The following is a 13,806-nucleotide window of genomic DNA, read 5'->3' as shown; positions in this document are numbered from 1 at the left end:
AGCAGGTGGAAGGAGGGCTGTGCGATGGAGACCGAGAAGGAGCGCAGGGAGTCGGTGGACGAGATGACCTCAACCCAGGGGTCATGAGTGAGGAACTGGGAACTGCCTTTAAGTAACAGTTTATAATATTTTTTAATATTTATTTATTTACTTGAGAGAGAGAGTTACAGAGAGAGGTGTTCCATCTGCTGGGTCAGAGCTTTGCCGATCTGAAGCCAGGAGCCAGAAGCTTCTTTCAGGTCTCCCACGCAGATGCAGGGGCCCAAGCACTTGGGCCATCTTCCACTGCTTTTCCAGGCCATAGCAGAGAGCTGCAGCCAGGACTCGAAGCGGTGCCTATATGGGATGCCGGCACCGCAGGCAGAGGCTTAGCCCACTACGCCACAGCATCAGCCCCCAACAGTTTGTAATCTTGAGAATTGTATTAATTTACCTCCTGAGGGAAATTGTAAGTCAAATGCATGTACAAAATCACTGGGTCTTTATGTATATAAAAACGCACACTTAACATAAGCCACATTTCCCCAGAGGCACCAGCTTCGTGTAACACTGGAAGCACCAGCTGTTTCCTTTAGCTCTAGACAGTTTGTCCTCAGCAGCGGGCAGCTAGACCCAGGAGCCAGTCAGGTATTAAACCCAGGTACTCCAAGGAGGGATGCAGGTGTCCCGGCCGGCTCACTGACTGCCTGGCCACACGCCTGCCCCAGGAGGGTTGATTTAGCAGCTTTGTCGGATAACTGGGAATATTATGCTTGCCGCTGTGCCCAGACTCAATAAATAGTAGTGTCTTAAAGATTATCTGCTATGTGGATTCAGTGAACTTCTAGTATCTTGTTAAATTAAGAACTACCTTATGCTTACAAGAAATCTTTTATTCATGCCGGATTTTGTAATATCATGCACTGGACACTTGGAAACATTCCACTGACGTTTCAGTGTTGACAGATTTCATTATCCCCGTATATAAAAGTAAGGATCACATCACATTGATGAACCAATCTTAGAAAGCTTTGAGAAGCTGTCAAGCTTACAATGACCAATAGAAATTTTTTAAAAGTCTTAATTTTTTGGAAGCCTGGATTTTGTCATAAGCAACAAATACCATCAGTTTTTGTTTGTTTTTTTTTTTTTTTTTAAGATTTATTTATTTATTTGAAAGTCAGAGTTACACAGAGAGGAGAGGCAGAGACAGAGAGGTCTTCCATCCTATGGTTCACTCCCCAAATGGCCACAACGGCCAGACCTGCGCTGATCCCACACCAGGAGCCAGGAGCTTCTTCTGGGTCTTTCATGTGGGTGCAGGGGCCCAAGGACTTGGGCATATTCTACTGCTATCCTAGGCCATAGCAGAGAGCTGGATAGAAAGTGGAGCAGCCAGGTCTCAAACCGGCACCCATATGGGATGCCTGCGCTTCAGGCCAGGGCGTTAACCCGCTATTCCACAGCACCAGCCCCTAACAGTTCTTCTTAAAGTGCCAGGGTCACACCGTTCATATCTAAGAAAATGTGCCAGACGCCCAGGTCACGAGGTTGTTATTCCAAGTGAAAATGAGGCTCCGTTTAGGAGAGTGGTTAGTGTGAAGCTCCCCAGGTAAGCACTGTGCTCAGGGCGCCCAATAAACTTCTGTGTAATTTCCTTTTCCCATGGACTTTTTGAAGGCCCCTTGTACGTCACCGCACGGTGCATTGTAGCAGGTATGACAATTCCCCCATCTTCCCTGTGAAGCAGACATTAAGGAAATTTATAAAAACGTCAAACAGCACTGCTCAGCTCACTAACTGTTTTTGGGTTGGGAAAGTACTCTTAGTTTAAAATTATTTTTGTGAACATATCTGAGTTTTGCTTATTTTTAAATGAATTTTTAAAATTTCTCATTGATCTAACAATATCAGCAGAAAAGCCACATAAGCACAAACTCTTTGGGATCCTCCATAAATATTATTTATCTGATTATTTATTTTTATATTTGAAAGGCAGAGTGATAGAGGGAGAGACATCTGCTGGTTCACTCCCCAAATGACTGCAACAGCCCAGGCTGGGCCAGACTGAAGCCAGGAGCCAGGAACTCTATCCTGGTCTCCATGTCGTAGCAGGCACACAAGTATTTAGGCCATGATCCGCTGCCTTCCCAGGTGCAGGAGCAGGGAGCTGGATTAGAATTGGAGTAGGGGCCGCACTCTGGCGTAGCGGGTTAAGCACCGCCTGTGGTGCCAGCATCCTGTATGGGCAGGAGTTCATGTCCCTGGCTGCCCCACTTCTGATCACAGCCTCTTGCTAACGTGCCTGAGAAAGCAGAAGGTGGCCCAAGTGTTTTGGCCCCTGCACCCACACAGGGGACCTGGAGGAAGCTCCTGGCTCCTGGCTCTGGCCGTTGTGGCCCTTTGGGGAGTGAACTAGCAGATGGAAGATTTCTCTGTCTCTTCCTCTCTCTCTGTAACTCTCCCTTTCAAATAAAGAAATCAGTCTTAAAAAAAAAAAAAAAAAAGAAGTGGAGTAGCTGTTGGGAACAGTGCAGGGCTCCCACCTGAGTCGCAAGAACTGTTACTTGTGGTCACCTGCTGCCCCGCAGGCTCTGTTAGCAGGAAGCTGGCACAGGAACCAAACGGAAACGAGCGTCTTAACTTGCAGACTAAATGTTCTCCCAGGAGTTTGTCTGAAGGCCCCTCACGGGCGTGGATTTCAACATTATTTTCTACCAAAATAAATGTGTCTCTTAATTCCAAAAAAAAAAGCAGTGGAGTAGCTGAAGCTTGAACTAGCACTCCGGCTTAACCCACTGTGCCCCAACACCGCCCAGGCTTGCTTCTTGGGTCAGTGAGTAACTTAAATTGTGTTTCTTGATTTCAAATGTAAAGGAAAATGCACACATTTCTGGTTTATATTTTATATTGAGTTCTACATTAATGACACTGGTCAGAGAATCTGTTTTATATAAATAGAAATTCAATTCTGCAAAATGCATGAAAGTCATAATAAAATGATCATCCTACAGTTTAGTGGCTTGCTTTTTATACTGAGTGACATTATCACTTTGGGGTTTATTCTTCATTGTGCAGTTTGCTACAAATCCGGAATATGTTTGCCTGAAATTCAGAATGATTGACATTTCAGATCTGTTAGGGTGTCGTTACTTTCCGCCCTGCGTCATTGAGGTGGGGCACCTCGGGCCTGTTTGCAGACACGGTGTCTCACTTGCGTGTATGTAGCCAGGGTCGTTCCCACCTTTATGCTGCGTGCGAGGAGGCCCACCTGAGTGGGAGCACTGAGTGAACCGCTGCTCCTTGGTTTGCAGGCCCGAGGCATGAAGAAGCAGGCCCTCGAGGACTTCCTCGCCCGGAACAAGTACCTGCTGGCGGCCCGGCTCACCAGCCAGAAGCTCTTCCACGAGCTGTGCCCCGTGAAGCGCTCGCACCGGCAGCGCAAGTAAGGCCCAGGCGCGGCCCTGCTGCTCCCCGCGTGGAGGGCGCGGCCCTGCTGCTCCCCGCGTGGAGGGCACGGCCTGCTGCTCCCCGCGTGGAGGGCGCGGCCCTGCTGCTCCCCGCGTGGAGGGCGCCGGCCCTGCCTGTGGCAGATTCCACTCCTGAGTCATTGATTGCAGCTGTGACGTAGGGGGGTGTACAAATCCAGGGCCCGTCAGGGAGGTCCCAGCCAGGCCTTGGTCAGAGAACTCCATCACGGAGACGAAGGACCGGTGGACTAGCCAGGCCCTGGGGAGATGTGGAGTGCCTGTCCCTGGGAGAGCGCCAGGACCGGTGGACTAGCCAGGCACTGGGAGATGTGGAGTGCCTGTCCCTGGGAGAGCGCTAGGACCGGTGGACTAGCCAGGCCCTGGGGGAGATGTGGAGTGCCTGTCCCTGGGAGAGCGCCAGAACCGGTGGACTAGCTAGGCACTGGGGAGATGTGGAGTGCCTGTCCCTGGGAGAGCACTAGGACCGGTGGACTAGCCAGGCATGGGGAGAAGTGTGGAGTGCCTGTCCCTGGGAGAGCACTAGGACCGGTGGACTAGCCAGGCCCTGGGGGAGATGTGGAGTGCCTGTCCCTGGGAGAGCACTAGGACCGGTGGACTAGCCAGGCCCTGGGGGAGATGTGGAGTGCCTGTCCCTGGGAGAGCACTAGGACCGGTGGACTAGCCAGGCATGGGGAGAAGTGTGGAGTGCCTGTCCCTGGGAGAGCACTAGGACCGGTGGACTAGCCAGGCCCTGGGGGAGATGTGGAGTGCCTGTCCCTGGGAGAGCCTCCATCCGGGGCAGCTCTGGAGCCAGGGTCAGACAGGAGGGCATACCGGGGACTGAGGAAATGGTAAGATAATTACCTGACCGCTGGCAACGCCAAGGCACGCTTGGGGATGAAGTGTGTGACGTCATCGTACTTAAAAAGTCTGGAATGACAGAGAAAATATGATACCTTTTCCAGATAACTGTCTCGTTGGCTTTAAATTGGAGTCTGTTTTCTCTGTCAAAGATCTGGATACAGCAGGAATACATACTGAGCGTCTTATCTGAAAATGCAGCTGAGTGTTGTTTAAAATAAAGAATTTCCCTGTGTTTCCAGACTTCTCAGATTCCTGTATAGTGTCAGAAAAACAGACTTTAATTAGATATGAATATATTTTTTAAAGATTTTTTTTTATTTACTTACTTGAAAAAATTACAGAGGGGAGAGGGAGAGAGAGAGAGGTCTTCCATCTTCTGGTTCATTCCCGAAATGGACACATGGCTAGAGCTGGGCGGATCCAAAGCCAGGAGCTTTTTCCAGGTCTCCCACGTAGGTGCAGGGGCCCAAGCACTTGGGCCATCTTCCACGGCTTTCCCAGGCTCATTAGCAGGGAGTGGGATCAGAAGTGGAGCAGCCAGAACGTGAACTGGCACCCATATGGGATGCTGGCGCTGCAGATGGTGGCTTACCTGGTGTGCCCCAGAGCCAGCCCCCAGGTACAAATATTTTTTTAAAAAAGAATACCCTGGGCTGTAAGGATTCACATCCCCAGTGCGTGCACGTCTCGCTTCACCACTGCCACCCGAGAAGAGGCCCCATGGCGAGCACCACGGCCGCTGCCCAGCTGGTCTCTGCTCCGTGCGCTGTGGTGGCCCAGGTCTCCATGCAGCAGCCGTTGGTCTGCCCAGCTGGTCTCTGCTCCATGCGCTGTGGTGGCCCAGGTCTCCATGCAGCAGCTGTTGGTCTGTAAAATGGGAACTTGGCTGCGTCCCTCTGCAGCTCAGGCTCTGCACCAGTAGCTCAGTCTGCCGGGGCTGCTCCAGCCGCGTTTCCTCTCCCGGCACACTTCATTCAAGTCTGCTCAGGTGCGCACGCTGACCTGTCTGATGGAGCGTGGCTTCCACCCCGCCCTGGCCTCTTTCCACCCCGCCCCCCTTCTCCTTAGCATGTGCCTGTTTGTTTCCGTCTCTCCTCCCCCTGGAATGTAAGCCCCCGGGAGCAAATCGTCTTTCTTTCCTGGCTTATGGTTTGTGCACAGGAAAAGCCTGGGAGAATTAAGGAACGAATGGCTGACCTCGCCATTGGAACCTTGCGAGGGAGGCCTGCAGAGTGAGGCTCAGTGGCTCCTGGCTTCTGGTCGATTCAGCCAGCCCTCCCTGTGGTGGAAGAACTAGGCCAGGCGTTGTCAGGGATTCAGTGGCCAGCGTCTTTAAAGGAGAATGTGGTGAAGAAGTCTGGGGAAGAAGCAGGTCATTGGGGACTTGGGAAGCGTCTCTCGCTGGCCACGTCCATGTTCAGCGTGCAGAGGGATTCACTGTAGGGCGGCAGGGCTGGCCCCGACCCCAGGGCGGGCTGTAAAGTCTCCTGTTGTTGTTTGCAGGTACTGTGTGGTTTTGCTGACCACCGAGGCCACCAAGCAGAGCAAGCCGTTTGATGCTTTCCTGTCTTTTGCCCTGGCAAACACGCAAGACACGGTGCGGTTCGTGCACGTCTACAGCAGTCGGCAGCAGGAGTTTGCCAGCACCTTGCTACCAGACAGCGAGAAGTTCCAAGGGAAATCAGCGGTGAGCCACGAGTTCTGTCCGGGTCCCGGGCACTGCACAGGCACACGGCACTGAGTCTTTGCTCCTTCCTGGAGTGTCGAACATAGACATCAGGACATCTGGAAGCCTCTGAGGCCTGCTGTGCAAACCTGCTCTTAGAACGTCTTTCCTCTGGTTACTTCACATCCTGCATGTCTGCCCTGGCCCCACACAGAGCATCTGCCTTGGGAGCAAAGGCCGAAGTGCACCCCTGCTTTTCACCGGTGCCTCGTGCGGGCAGGTCTGGCCTGGCAGGAGCTGAGATCTGGGATGGCCCAGGTCTTCTGTGGGCCACCGGTGACCGTGGGAAAGTTTTCCTTCCCTCTCTCACTTCCCCTCATTGACTCCTCCCTCATCATTCCCTGCAGAAGCTTGAAATTCTGTCCCTTTGGTTTTCATCATTTTGGTAATCATAGAAAATCTCTCTAAAGATATGGAAATATCTTTATTTAAGAGTTACTGGGAGAGAGAAATAGAGAAAGAGGTCTTCCATCCACTGTTTCACTCCCCAGTGGCTGCAGCAGCCAGGGCTGTGCCTGGCTGAAGCCAAGAGCCTAGAACTCCGTCCTGGGTCTCCCATGTTGGTGGCAGGGGCCTAAGCACTTGATCCATCTTCTCTTGCTTTCCTGGGCACATTAACAGGAAGCTGGATCAGAAGTGGAGCAGCCAGGAATTGAACTGGTGCCCATATGGGATGGGATGCTGTTGTCTTAAGCATCCTGTGGCTTAAGCCACTAAACACAGCACTGGCTCCTGGAAGTCTCTCTATGATAATATCAAGTCAGAGAATGAAGTCTCTGGAGAAGAAAAGAGCTTTGACTTTCAACAGAAGCTTTAGAAAGTCATCATGGGGCTGGCGCCGTGGCGCAGTAGGTTAATCCTCTGCCTGCGGTGCCAGCATCCCATATGGGCGCCGGTTCTAGTCCCGGCTGCTCCACTTCCAATCCAGCTCTCTGCTGTGGCCAGCGAAAGCAATAGAAGATGGCCCAAGTCCTTGGGCCCCTACACCCGCATGGGAGACCGGAAAGAAGCTCCTGGCTCCTGGCTTCGGATCGGTGCAGCTCCAGCCATTGCGGCCATCTGGGGAGTGAACCAATGGAGGGAAGACCTTTCTCTCTGTCTCTGTCTCTCCCTCTCACCGTCTGTAACTCTACCTCTCAAATAAATAAAATCTTTTTTTAAATTTTTTTGAAGATTTATTTTTATTTATTTGAAAGACAGAGTCCACTGGTTCACTCCCCAGATGGCCGCAATGGCCAGAGCAGCGCCAATCTGAAGCCAGAAGCCTCTTCCAGGTCTCCCATGTGGGTGCAGGGGCCCAAGGACTTGGGCCATCTTCTACTGCTGTCCTAGGCCATAGCAGAGAGCTGGATCAGAAGAGGAGCAGCCAGGACTAGAACTGGTGCCCATATGGGATGCCGGCGCTTCAGGCCAGGGCTTTAACCCACTGCGCCTCAGTGCCGGCCCCAATAAATATAATCTTAAAAAAAAAAAAAAAGTCACCGTAGGAGTCATTTCTTTGGTCAGAAGGATTTCAGTGTCTTGCACATCTTTCCGCCTCATCAGTATTTGTGTGTGAGATTATGGCTGACTTCACAAGACCCTCTCTTCCATCTTCACGCCAACTTACCAGGCTGTTGACACTGCTGACGCTGTCCTCTCCCTCCCTCCCAGGTGTCTATCCTAGAAAGACGCAACACCGCGGGGAGGGTGGTCTACAAAACCCTGGAAGACCCCTGGACTGGCAGTGAGAGTGACCAGTTCACCCTCCTGGGCTATCTCGACCAGCTGCGGAGAGATCCGGCCCTTCTGTCCTCGGAAGCTGTGCTCCCCGACCTGACCGACGAACTTGCCCCTGTGAGCCTGCGGGCCGGGAGGGGTGGGCACAGCAGGGCCCGGGCTCAGCCGCAGCGCTGCAGGGGGCGAGGGTCCCTCTGGGTTCAGCCCTGACTGTCATCCGTTCTCCGTCTCCACAGGTTTTCCTCCTGCGGTGGTTCTACTCTGCTTGGGACTACATCGCGGACTGCTGGGACAGCATACTGCACAACAACTGGTAGGAAGCCGGCCGCGCCAGGTCTTTCTGCTAGTGCCGTCAGCACTGTTTCCTCCCGAGAGCCGTCCATCCTTCCTCCCGTGGACGTGTGATGCGGGCAGTGGAAGGACGCGTGTCTGTTTCCAACAGCTCTCGCCCTTTTTCTCCCAGGGGAAAGTACCCCCTGGCAGAGGCCAGCCATGGAGTTGTGTGCAGGTGCACAGAGAGATCCATGAGCAGCCAGAGGGAGGTGTCCCACTCCCGCCCCCAGTAAGACCCCAAGCCCCAGGAGGACAGAGCCACCTCCCATTCCAGCCTGCGATTCCTGGCGCCCAGCGCAGGACCTGAAAATGGCACGCCTTTGACGGCCGCGTGAGTGAGCAAGATTCTGGAAATCCAGTCCCAGAGGAAATCTTGAAAGGCTGTTTCTGTGCCTAGTCCACTCCTGGGGACCACGTCTGAATTATTCTGGCCAGGAAAGAAATTTTCAGAAAATGAGGAAATCATTCCACGGACTTTTTATCCCTCGCGCGTCAGCATCACAAAATCCTCCCGTGTGTAGAGTGCGGATCCTTCGCTGTCCGTCTTGTGTCTGCTCGTGCAGAATTGAGGACGGCCTGTCCCTCAGACTCTGAGAGCGAGCTGTCTGTGAATTAGAGTTGGAGGAAACGGGCTCTTCCTTCCCTCCCCAGCACCCATTTCCCACCTAGAGGGCGTGCTTGGGTGAAACCAGGGCGTGTGCATGGGTGTGAAAGCTTTCTGGATTGCGTTTGTTGCTGTGTTTTTCCCGCTTTGAGCCGGGGAGACAGAGCCCGCTGAGCTGACCGTGTCTGTCGCCGCGGTTGCAGGCGGGAAATGATGCCCCTCCTGTCCCTCATCTTCTCGGCCCTCTTCATCCTCTTCGGCACGGTCATCGTCCAGGCCTTCAGGTAAACACCCAGGCCCCTCAGCGCCACGCTGCAGGCCGCGTCCCCGCCCTCCGTGGCGTCCGTAGTCCTGAGAGATCCTCTGTCCTTGCCTAGTGACTCCAGCGACGAGCGAGAGTCCAGCCCTCCTGAGAAGGAGGAGGCCCAGGAGAAGGCGGGGAAGACGGAGCCCAGCTTCACCAAAGAGAGCAGCAGGTTGCTTTACTTCTCTCTCTTTTTTTTTTTTTAAGATTTATTTATGTGTTTGAAAGACAGAGTTACAGCAAGAGCTCCCCACATCAGCTGGGGCTGGGCCAGGCCGAAGCCAGGAGCCTGGAACTCCATCCAGGTCTCCTGCATGGGCGACAGGGCCCAAGCATGTGGGCCACCTTCCGCTGCTTTCCCAGGCACCTTAGCAGGGAGCTGGATCAGAGGTGGAGCTGCCGGAATCTTAAACCTGCACGCACATGGGATGCCGGCCCCAGCAGCAGGTTCCACTGACAGCGCCCCCTGCTTGCCTGCCCGCCGCCGCACACAGCACGGCGTGCACAGGAGCTGAGCTACAGCGCCGGCCCCGGAAGATAGATTTATTTATTTATTTGAAAGGCAGAGTTAGAGAGAGATCTTCCATCTCTTGCTTCACTCCCCAAATGGCCACCAACAGCCGGAGCTGCGCTGATCCAAAGCCAGGAGCCAGGAGCTTCCTCCAAGTCTCTAATGTGGGTGCAGGGGCCGAAGGACTTGGGGCATCTTCCACTGCTTTCTCAGGTGCAATAGCAGGGAGCTGGACCGGAAGTGGGGCAGTCGGAACTTGAACCTGCACCCATATGGGGTGCCAGCCCCCCATCCCACACAGTTTGTACAAGGGACGTTCTGCCCCTGCAGGGAAAAGAAGCTGCTCACAGGGCTTCAGAGGCCCTCCGAGCATTTGGGTACTTCCTTAGACTGTGACTTTGGGTCTCCAGCCTCCAGTGTCACGGTGAAGCCGGAAGCAAAGCAGCACATCAGGGGGAGGCAGACGAGCAGTGGCAGAGGGGTGTGTGCAGTAACCCTCCGTGACCGGGTCCGTCGCGGACGCGCACCCTGCAGCAGGGGGCTGGGGTCTCAGAACAGTCTGCAGGGCATCGCCTTCTCCTGTCCTGAAGAACTTCCACCGCAGTAAAAAGCAACATTAGAAAGGCTGGGAGCGGCCAGCACCATAGCTCACTAGGCTAATCCTCCGCCTGCGGCGCCGGCACACCGGGTTCTAGTCCTGGTCGGGGCGCCAGATTCTGTCCCAGTTGCCCCTCTTCCAGGCCAGCTCTCTGCTGTGGCCCGGGAGTGCAGTGGAGGATGGCCCAAGTGCTTGGGCCCTGCACCCCATGGGAGACCAGGAGAAGCACCTGGCTCCTGGCTTCGGATCGGCGCAGCGCGCCAGCCATTGCAGTCACTTTGGGGGTGAACCAATGGAAGAAAGACCTTTCTCTCTGTCTCTCTCACTGTCTAACTCTGCCTGTCAAAAAAAAAAAAAACCCGGCTGGAAGCAGCTGCGTGTCCTAGAGGTTGAGACCACGCCCCAGAGGGAAGTCCTGCACCCCATGCCCGACTCCGCTCCTGACTCCCTGGGAGGCAGCCGTGACGGCTCCATTGATTGGGCTCTTGCCACCCACACGGGAGACCAGGATTCAGTTCCCGGCTTCAGCCACGCCCAATCCAAGCCATTGCAGACTTAGAGAGTGAATAGAGGCTCACTCTGCTCTCTCTCTGCCTCTCAGTTAACTCACCAGTTTTTGAAAGGCTGTCTGTAGGCCGAGGACTAGCAAGTCGGGGCGTCCCTCCCCACCATGTTTACGCTCAGTGGTATTAAATGGCATCAGGCAGTCTGGCCAGAACACAGCCTCTCCTGCACGTGTTCCCCTGGCCTGGCCATGTCTCAGCTCCTCCAAATTTCTCCGCAGCAAGATCCCTAAAAAAGGCTTTGTGGAGGTAACAGAACTCACAGATGTGACGTACACCAGCAACCTGGTGCGCCTGAGGCCAGGCCACATGAACGTGGTCCTCATCCTGTCCAATTCCACCAAGACCAGCCTGCTGCAAAAGTTTGCGTTGGAGGTCTACTCGTTCACTGGGTAAGCGTGCATGCGTGCGCGTGTACATGGTGGTGGGGGGTGCCCAGAGGAGTATTGTGCCCTTTCCTCTGGCCATGCTGGGGGGGTGTCAGCCGTGCCCCTCGCAGCCTGGACGTCTGAGCGTCACGAGGGCCCCCTTTCCCCCTGACCTCCTGTTCTGTGGTTCTGAACAGAAGAGCTTGGACTCGGAGTTGTTCCCGAGCCCTTTCGGGAACTGACTGCTCTGCAGCCTGGCGCGTCTCCTGGAAGGCAGACCCTGAGCGGGGCCTGAGCGGGGCCTGAGCGGGGCCGGAGCCAGGGCCGGAGCGGGGCCGGAGCGGGGCCGGAGCGGGGCCGGAGCCGGGGCCGGAGCGGGGCCGGAGCCGGGGCCGGAGCGGGGCCTGAGCGAGGCCGAAGCGGGGCCGGAGCGAGGCCGGAGCGGGGCCGGAGCAGGGCCGGAGCCAGACCCTGAGCGGGGACTGAGCGGGGCCGGAGCCGGGGCCGGAGCCAGACCCTGAGCGGGGCCGGAGCGGGGCCGGAGCGAGGCCGGAGCCAGGGCCGGAGCGGGGCCGGAGCAGGGCCGGAGCGGGGCCAGAGCCAGGGCCGGTCCGCGGGTGAAGGGTACAGCTGCTGCAGGTGCCCTCCAGCTCCCACAGACGCTCCAGGGCCCAGCCCGCACGCAGCCGCCTCCGGTTCGAGTAGGAAATACCAGGACTGGGAAGCTGCATCCGTGTGGCTGAACGCGTCGGGAACCCTGACTGCTCGCTCTGCTCTCTCTCCAGGAGCAGCTGCCTGCACTTCTCCTTCCTGAGCCTCGACAAGCACAGGGAGTGGCTGGAGTACCTGCTGGAGTTTGCTCAGGACGCAGCCCCCATCCCGAACCAGTACGATAAGCACTTCATGGAGCGGGACTACACTGGTTACGTGCTGGCTTTGAACGGCCACAAGAAGTACTTCTGCCTCTTCAAGCCCCAAAAGACAGCTGAGGAGGAGGCGGCCCTGGGCTCCTGCGGCGACCCCGACCCTCCCCTGCACCTGGGGGAATCGCGAGGGAAGTCCTCCTGTGGCCTTGGACCCAAGCCCGCCAGGGGGAAGCTGAGCAGGCTGTCCCTGTGGATGGAGCGGCTGCTGGAGGGCTCTCTGCAGAGGTTCTACATCCCGTCCTGGCCCCAGCTGGACTGAGCGTTTCCAAAGGCAGCCGGACTCTGGACCTCGTCAGAGGCGCCTGCGCACAGGTATTTTCAGGACTCAGACTGTCACACGAGCAGAGTAGAGGTTTAGATTACCCTCCCAGGACAAAGGCCAGAGGCCCCTTCCCGTGTCCTGTTCTAACCTAGGAGTGAAAAACACCGCAGTTCGAATTCCCTGGAGCAAAACACTTCCCTTGGGTTTTTTCCTCTCATTTGAATGCCGCGCTGTTTAAAACAGACTGCTGTTCGCTCTTTCGTTGTCCCTGTCACGCGCTCACACCACCCTCCCCCGTCCTGTCGCTCTTGGCTGCGGGACTCAGCACTGGGCCTGTGCCATGGGTGCCTGGACTCAGCCTCAGAGCCTGCTGTGCACCGCGGGCTCGCTTACCCCTCCCCCCCTCCCCCCCAGGCCCCCAGCCCCCCACCCCACCCCCGCTGTGCTCCTGCGTGGCGCATGCTCTAACACTGGACAGCCCACAGCAGCTTCTAGGCCCTGACCTTGGAAGGGACCCATTTCCAAGCAGTCTCACACTTAGTGATGGTTGTTCTGGGCATAAGTGGCAAACGGTGTATTTTGGGGGTATCCCCCGTGACCATCTGTCGGCCGCGTAGGAGTGGAGGTTCTGCGTGAGTTTGGTTTTCCTCCCAAGGAAGCGGAAGGGGAGAGGCAGGCAGTGACTGAAGTGACGCAGCTCTGTGATCCTCCGAGCAGCCCCTGGGCCCCGGCCCCCCGCCCCGCAGCTGTGCCCGGGCCCGAGTGCTGTACTGACGCTGAGCCGTTGACATGTGTGTCTTCAGATGCCTTTGTGCCTCTGTCAGTTTGGGGTACGGATATTAGGAGCCATAATTCGTAATCACATGTCTGAGCGCAGGGATGACCGGCTGTGCCCACCTGCCAGGAGCGGGGCGACAGCCTCTTCCCTGAGCGGGGGCCGTGCAGCAAACACCAGACCCGTCTTAGAGTCGAGTCTTCAAACCCCTCAACACTTGTATTCTGAACACTGCTACCCCAGAAGTGCCGTCTCCTCAAGTCGTCTTTGTGACCAGTGAGCCAAGACTTGTTCTAGACCTCTCCAAAGGCTTCCCGCCTCTGGCCTTGATGTTGACGTCTCCTCTTCTTCGTTTTCACTCTTCAGACTGCACCGGCAGTGTCAGGGCCGGACCGATCGCGCACCCCCTGGCGCGGACTGCAGGTTGGTCCCGGCAGTCAAAGCGTGCGTGTGCCTGTTTGTCGCAGGGCGTGGGGACGGCCTTGGAGAGGGGCTGTTCAGGTCCCAAAGCAGAGTGCCCCTGTGAGAAGCGGAGGGCAAACGCAGCGCTAGGACACTGACTTAGTTCCTATTCCTTTCGTCATAATTGCTTTAACCTATGCCACTTGGATCCTGAATAATTTAATATTGAGCTACGGTGGTTAAGTAATAAATTATTCGAGCCCAGGAATTCCTATAGTTTCCATGGAGTCTGTAGCTTTATTTAAAAATAAAGAGGTCACTGCCAGGCTTCCTCCTTCCATGAGGTTCTCCAAAGTGGACGCTTGCGGGAACCGCCGTGGCCCAGTCCGGAACCCCTGGAAG

At 55.7% G+C, this 13,806-nt stretch overlaps 1 protein-coding gene across 7 annotated transcripts in view; it reads left to right on the top strand.

Moving 5' to 3' along the window:
* Positions 1-13,672, top strand: part of DNAJC16 (DnaJ heat shock protein family (Hsp40) member C16) — a 46,578-nt gene extending 32,906 nt beyond the window's left edge. For all 7 annotated transcript variants that reach the window (XM_008249769.5, XM_008249768.5, XM_070079256.2 and 4 more), the window contains 8 exons: positions 3,294-3,424; positions 5,817-6,000; positions 7,693-7,875; positions 7,995-8,071; positions 8,899-8,979; positions 9,073-9,171; positions 10,893-11,063; positions 11,825-13,672. In XM_008249769.5, coding sequence (XP_008247991.1) covers positions 3,294-3,424; positions 5,817-6,000; positions 7,693-7,875; positions 7,995-8,071; positions 8,899-8,979; positions 9,073-9,171; positions 10,893-11,063; positions 11,825-12,224 — 1,326 coding nt within the window. In that variant the 3' untranslated portion in view covers positions 12,225-13,672. The remainder of the gene's footprint in view (positions 1-3,293; positions 3,425-5,816; positions 6,001-7,692; positions 7,876-7,994; positions 8,072-8,898; positions 8,980-9,072; positions 9,172-10,892; positions 11,064-11,824) is intronic.
* The last annotated feature ends 134 nt before the right edge of the window (positions 13,673-13,806 follow it).

The sequence above is a fragment of the Oryctolagus cuniculus genome, chromosome 7, assembly GCF_051225735.1.
Source record: "Oryctolagus cuniculus isolate XC-2025 breed Fujian yellow rabbit chromosome 7, ASM5122573v1, whole genome shotgun sequence".
In the NCBI taxonomy this organism is placed as follows: Eukaryota; Metazoa; Chordata; class Mammalia; order Lagomorpha; family Leporidae; genus Oryctolagus; species Oryctolagus cuniculus.
This window is presented reverse-complemented; position numbering and strand designations above follow the sequence as displayed.